At 54.4% G+C, this 5,070-nt stretch overlaps 1 protein-coding gene and 1 pseudogene across 1 annotated transcript in view; both read right to left on the bottom strand.

Moving 5' to 3' along the window:
* The window catches only part of LOC108521359 (voltage-dependent L-type calcium channel subunit alpha-1F-like), an 8,146-nt gene extending 4,340 nt beyond the window's left edge, over positions 1–3,806 (bottom strand). The window contains exons 1-7 of the mRNA XM_017861167.1: positions 3,782–3,806; positions 3,361–3,416; positions 2,134–2,412; positions 1,689–1,832; positions 1,340–1,479; positions 957–1,099; positions 710–862 (exon numbers count right to left, since the gene is read on the bottom strand). Coding sequence (XP_017716656.1) covers positions 710–862; positions 957–1,099; positions 1,340–1,479; positions 1,689–1,832; positions 2,134–2,412; positions 3,361–3,416; positions 3,782–3,806 — 940 coding nt within the window. The remainder of the gene's footprint in view (positions 1–709; positions 863–956; positions 1,100–1,339; positions 1,480–1,688; positions 1,833–2,133; positions 2,413–3,360; positions 3,417–3,781) is intronic.
* A 617-nt stretch (positions 3,807–4,423) lies between these two features.
* Positions 4,424–5,023, bottom strand: LOC108521358 (heat shock protein beta-1 pseudogene; annotated as a pseudogene).
* Positions 5,024–5,070: the final 47 nt, after the last annotated feature.

Below are 5,070 nucleotides of genomic sequence, written 5' to 3'. Positions count from 1 at the left end.
TTTTTTTTTTTTTTTGAAACGCAGTCTCCCTCTGTCGCCCAGGCTGGAGCGCAGTGGTGCGATCTCCACTCACTGCAAGCTCCGCCTCTCCGATTCACACCATTCTCCTGCCTCAGCCTCCCGAGTAACTTGGACTACAGGCGCCCGCCACCGCGCCCGGCTAATTTTGTATTTTAGTAGAGATGGGGTTTCACCGTGTTAGCCAGGGTGGTCTCCATCTCCTGACCTCGTGATCTGACCGTCTCGGCCTCCCAAAGTGCTGGGATTACAGGCGTGAGCCACCGCGCCCGGCCGATAAAGTTTTTAAAAATTGTTTTAATTTTGTTATTATTATTATTTAGAAACTGGAGCTCACTATTTTGCACAGGCTGGTCGCGAACTCCTGGGCTCAAATGATCCTCCCGCTTCGGTCTCCCAAATGCCGGGAATACATGCGCGAGCCAAGGCGCAGGGTCTTGCCTTAAGTGCGGGGCAGGACCTTAGCCTGTGGGTACAGTCTTGTGATGGGGCGGAGTTATTAGCGAGGTGGGGTTGTAGTCTGATTTAGGGCAGAGTCTTGAATATATGGGTGGGACTTGGTTATCTGGGGATGGAACCTGAGCCTGGGGGCGGAGTCTTGTGAATTTCAGCGGGTTTCCCTGAGTGCAGTACTGGATCTAGAAACCAGAGGAGGGGGCATGTTCTAACTAAGAGGGGCGGGCCGACTAACCGGATCCCAGGAAGTAGCACGTCTTGTGCATTCGTCCAAGGAACAGCTCGAGCCCAATGATGGCATAAATGATGATGACGAAGAGCACGAGCAGTGCAATGTGCAGCAGCGGCACCAGAGCCTTCATGATGGAATTGAGCACTATGTGCAGGCCTGCGGGGAGGGAGGGGTAGGCAGAAATAAGGGCGGGGTCAGCTCAGCCCCACCCCCACCCTCCACCTCCGACCTCGGGGGATGTGCCACTTACTCGGGACCCCAGACACCAGTCTCAGTGGCCGCAGCACACGAAACGCCCTCAATGCCTTCACATCGAAGCCTCCTGGCTTTCCCCCGGTGTGCGGGGCGTCGCCTGGCCGTCCGGGGCCCTGCTCCAGCAGCACGCTGAACAGCCTGATGGGGGAGCACGGAGCAGGGAGGCGGAGGTCAGGCCTTGGGATTCCCCCCTCCACCCTAACCTTCTCAGAAAAGCACAAGTCTCTGTAACTAGAAATAGAAATGGGTTTTAATAATATTCCTGATTCTGGCTGCCGAATGGGGGCGGTTTGAAAGAGTCGCTTTCCTGAGCCCAGAATTCAGCAGGCCGGAGGGTAGGAAGGCGACTAGGGTGGGGTGCCCCCCGCAGACGCGCACCCGACAACGACGATGATGAAGTCGAGTAGGTTCCAGCCATTGCGGATGTAGGCGCTGGGGTGGAGCACCAGCCCGTAGGCCACGATCTTGAGCACCGTCTCCACAGTGAAAATCACCAGGAATACGTACTCCACCTGCTCCTAGGGGAGGGACCGGGGCGGGGCGGGAAGTCGGGGAGTTATTTGAAGGCGGGGTTTGACGGGGCATGGGGAGCATAGTCAGGACCGAGGGTGGGGCTGGGCCAGGCAGGGCCATCCGGGTCAGAGAGGGGGCGGGGTCTGGCTGGAAGGAGTGAGCTCTACTGGGGCTCTAGCTGGCTGGGAACGGGCTGGGGCGGGGCGGGCCTTACCAGGTTGTGGTTAGCAGTGTTGGAGTCGTCCTCAGGGAAGGGGATGTAAACTCCCAGGGCCACGCAGTTGGCAAAGATGGTCAGCAGGATGAGGATGTCGAAGGGCCTCAGGTGGACACAGTCAAGGACCCTGGCAGAGTGGCACTGGAACCCCCACACTCCCTTGGGGACCTCCCACCCAGCACTGACCCTTGACTCCCAAGGTGACAGGTCCTGACATTCTCGACCCCTGCCCTGACAAGACCTTGACTTTGTCCCTCCTGGAAATCTTAGCCATCCCCAACTCTTGCTGTGATTCAGTCCTTGACTCTTGAACCCGGGTGACCTTTGCCTTTCTGAACCGGCCCCCCAATCCAGTTCTTGACTCTTGACCCTGATGACCTCGGCCCTCCTCCGTTCCAGCCCTGACCCAATTCTTGACTTCTGGTACCCTGATGACCCTTACCCCTGGGCCCCGCCCCTGCCTTCCAGGATGCTTCCACTCCACGATGCTGATGCAGGACCGTCGCAGAGGATTGGCCAGGGTGAGGCAGAAGAGTGCCCGAGGTGACCGCTGGGCACTGGCCACTGCCACTGTCTTGTGCTTGCTGTGCTGGTTTCTTCGCTTAGGGGTCCCTAGGCCTGATGCCCCACTGCTTTCACCTTCCACAGCTGGGGCCCGGGGCACAGCCCCATTCGGGACCAGGGCCTGCCCCATTGGCTGGACTGGGCTCTGGGGTGGTGTCTATATGGAGAAACTGCGTCAGGGAGGGACAGGGTATTGGGGCAATTGTGGCTGCTTCCTACCTGATCCTGTCCCTCTGTTTGAAGGAAGGAGAGAAGAGCATGGAAAATTAGGGAGAGCTGGGAGTAACTGGGTTAAGGACTGGGAAGTAAGAGTGTTCGAATTAAGATTAGGACTAGAGTGAGAGTTTATAGGGGAGTGAAGGTGAGATTACATTTCCAAATGCAGTAGGGTTTGGTGTTTGAGTTGGGGGTAAAGTTTAAATTGCCATGCAGTGGGCAAATTTAAGGTTAAATTTGAGTAGTGGATTTTGGGTTAGGTTGGAGATAGGTTTAAATATAGGTAGGAGTGGAGCTTTGACTAAGGGTTAGGACTGGGTATTTGAATGAATTGGAATTAGAATTAGGATACAGGTTAGGGTCAAAGTTGAGTTTTGAGTGGGACTTGAAGTTTGCATTGGGGTTTTCAGCTAAGACCACTCCCAGTTCCCATGGTCTCGTTTCAGCCTCAGAGCGGCAGTAGATTGGCCTGGTTAAGATTCTCAGCTTTGGAGGAAACAGGCTGCCTGAGTTTAAATCCTGACTCTACCACTTGGGAGCTATGTGTTGCCTTGGGCAAATTATGTAATCTCTTTGAGCCTCAGTTTCCTTATCTGTATAAAAAGGATGATAATAAGAGTACCTAAAATATATTGGTGTTGTGAGGATTAAATGAGTTCAGAATCAAAAGAATGCCTGGCACATAGTGTTATTCCCATTTTGTGGATGAGAAAATTGAGAAGAAAAGGTTAAGTGACTTGCTGAAGTGGCTGAAGGGGGGAGTCACACCCAGTCTAACTCTAGAGCCCTCATGGCTTACTACCACCATCAAGTATGTGTTCTCTTTCTTTTGTTTTTGTTTTTTTAAAAGGGTCTGTGTACTTTCCGGAAAGTCAGAGACTGCACTCACTAACAGTATTGACATCCCGGGGTTGAGGTTGAGGTTAGGTGACTTTAGGTCTGTATCTGGGGTGGGGTTTGGACTCTAACAGGGGTTTGCCTTCTGGTTGGTAGACTTCGTGTTAGGTTTCAGGTGGGCATTCGGATAGGGGTCAGAGCCAGGATTGAGGTTGGGTTTCCTTTGGGAACTAAGGCTGTGGATGAGGCTGAGAGGCCATGGGGGCCAGTGTCTGGGTCAGGCTGAGCATTAGGGCTCTGGTGGCAGAGAGGCTGTTTGGGGCTGGCTGGGATGGGGAACAGGGTGATGTGGTTCTGGTGCCCTAGAGGCTCTCTGGGGGTAAGGTCTGGGTGGGCAATGGGTGGGTCAGAGGGGCTAAGGGTGGAGCTCCACCTTGCTCCAAGGGTCTGCAGGGATGGAAGGATTCTCTCACCTTTCCTGGCTTCAGATTCCGACATCTTCCTTTCGAGATTGAAGGGCCATCTGCACACAACCCCCCTCTCTTCCCCCAGCTTTGGAGGGATTAAGGCCACAGGGCGGGGCGATAACAATGTCATATGGGAGGGTGGCGGTGGGGGTGCAAATGGGACGTTTGTGGGCCAGAGCCTGGCAACAGATGAAATGTTTACCAAATATATACCTGCAGCAAACAGTCAAACTAAAATAAGAAAAGGATGTCATTTTCCAATAGTATATGGAATTCGAAGTATATAGGAAAAACCTAATATATGTGCAATATCTCTATGGAAAAAAGATAAAATATTATCAATTATTATTATTATTTTTAGAGACAGGGTCTTGCTCTGTCACCCAGGCAGGAGTGCAGTGGCTTGATCATAGCTCACAGTAGCGTTGAATTCCTGGGCTCAAGTGATCCTCGTACCTCAGCCTCTTGAGTAGCTGGGACTACAGGTGTGCCTCACCATGCCCAACTAATTTTTTTTTTTTTTAAATTTTGGGTTGCTTCGAACTTTATTTGACAAAAACAGAAGATAAACGTATCAAAAGAACACACAGGTGGGTGCGGGGGCATGGCTAGTAGTGGCGGCCGGGGTGGGCATCCGGGCTAAGACTTTTACTTGACTGCAGACTGGTCGGATTTCGCAGCTTCTAGGCCCCCAAGCTGGGACCGCGACTTCAAGGTGATCTAGTTGGACTACATGGCTAGCTTGGGCATGGGGGCCTCCACGGTCAGTGTGCCCTCAGGGGACAGGGAGGAGGAGACCTTGGTGGGGTCCACACCGTGGGGCAGCGTGTATTTCCGGATGAAGCAGCGGGAGATGTAGCCATGCTTGTCCTGCTGCTCCTTGTGCTTGCCGGTGATCTCCACGACGCCACCCTTGGTCTTGACTGTCAGCTCGTCGGGGGCGAAGTGGTTGACGTCCAGGGATACGCGCCAGCGGTCCGCCGTGGGCCGGTTCTCCGAGACCCCGCTGCTGAGCTGCCGGCTGAGCGCCCGGCTCTAGGCGGGCGCGGCCACCGCGGGGCTCTCGACCGCGGTGGGGGGCAGGGGACTCACGTAGCCTGGTCAGCTGCTGGTGCCAAACCACTGCGACCAGCCCGAAGGCCTGGTCGAAGAGGCGACTGTGTGGGTACCAGTTGCGGAAGGGGTCCCAGCTGGGGTCCGGCAGGAGCCAGAAGAGGACGCGGCGCTGGGTCATGCTGCCAGGCTCTGCTCGGGACGTCTGCTTGGACAGGTGTCATTTTTTTTTTTTTTTTTTT

This window comes from Rhinopithecus bieti, unplaced genomic scaffold (assembly GCF_001698545.2).
Source record: "Rhinopithecus bieti isolate Rb0 unplaced genomic scaffold, ASM169854v2 scaffold_59762, whole genome shotgun sequence".
In the NCBI taxonomy this organism is placed as follows: domain Eukaryota; kingdom Metazoa; phylum Chordata; class Mammalia; order Primates; family Cercopithecidae; genus Rhinopithecus; species Rhinopithecus bieti.
Note: the sequence above shows the minus strand (reverse complement) of the source record. Positions and strands in the feature narration are given on the sequence as shown.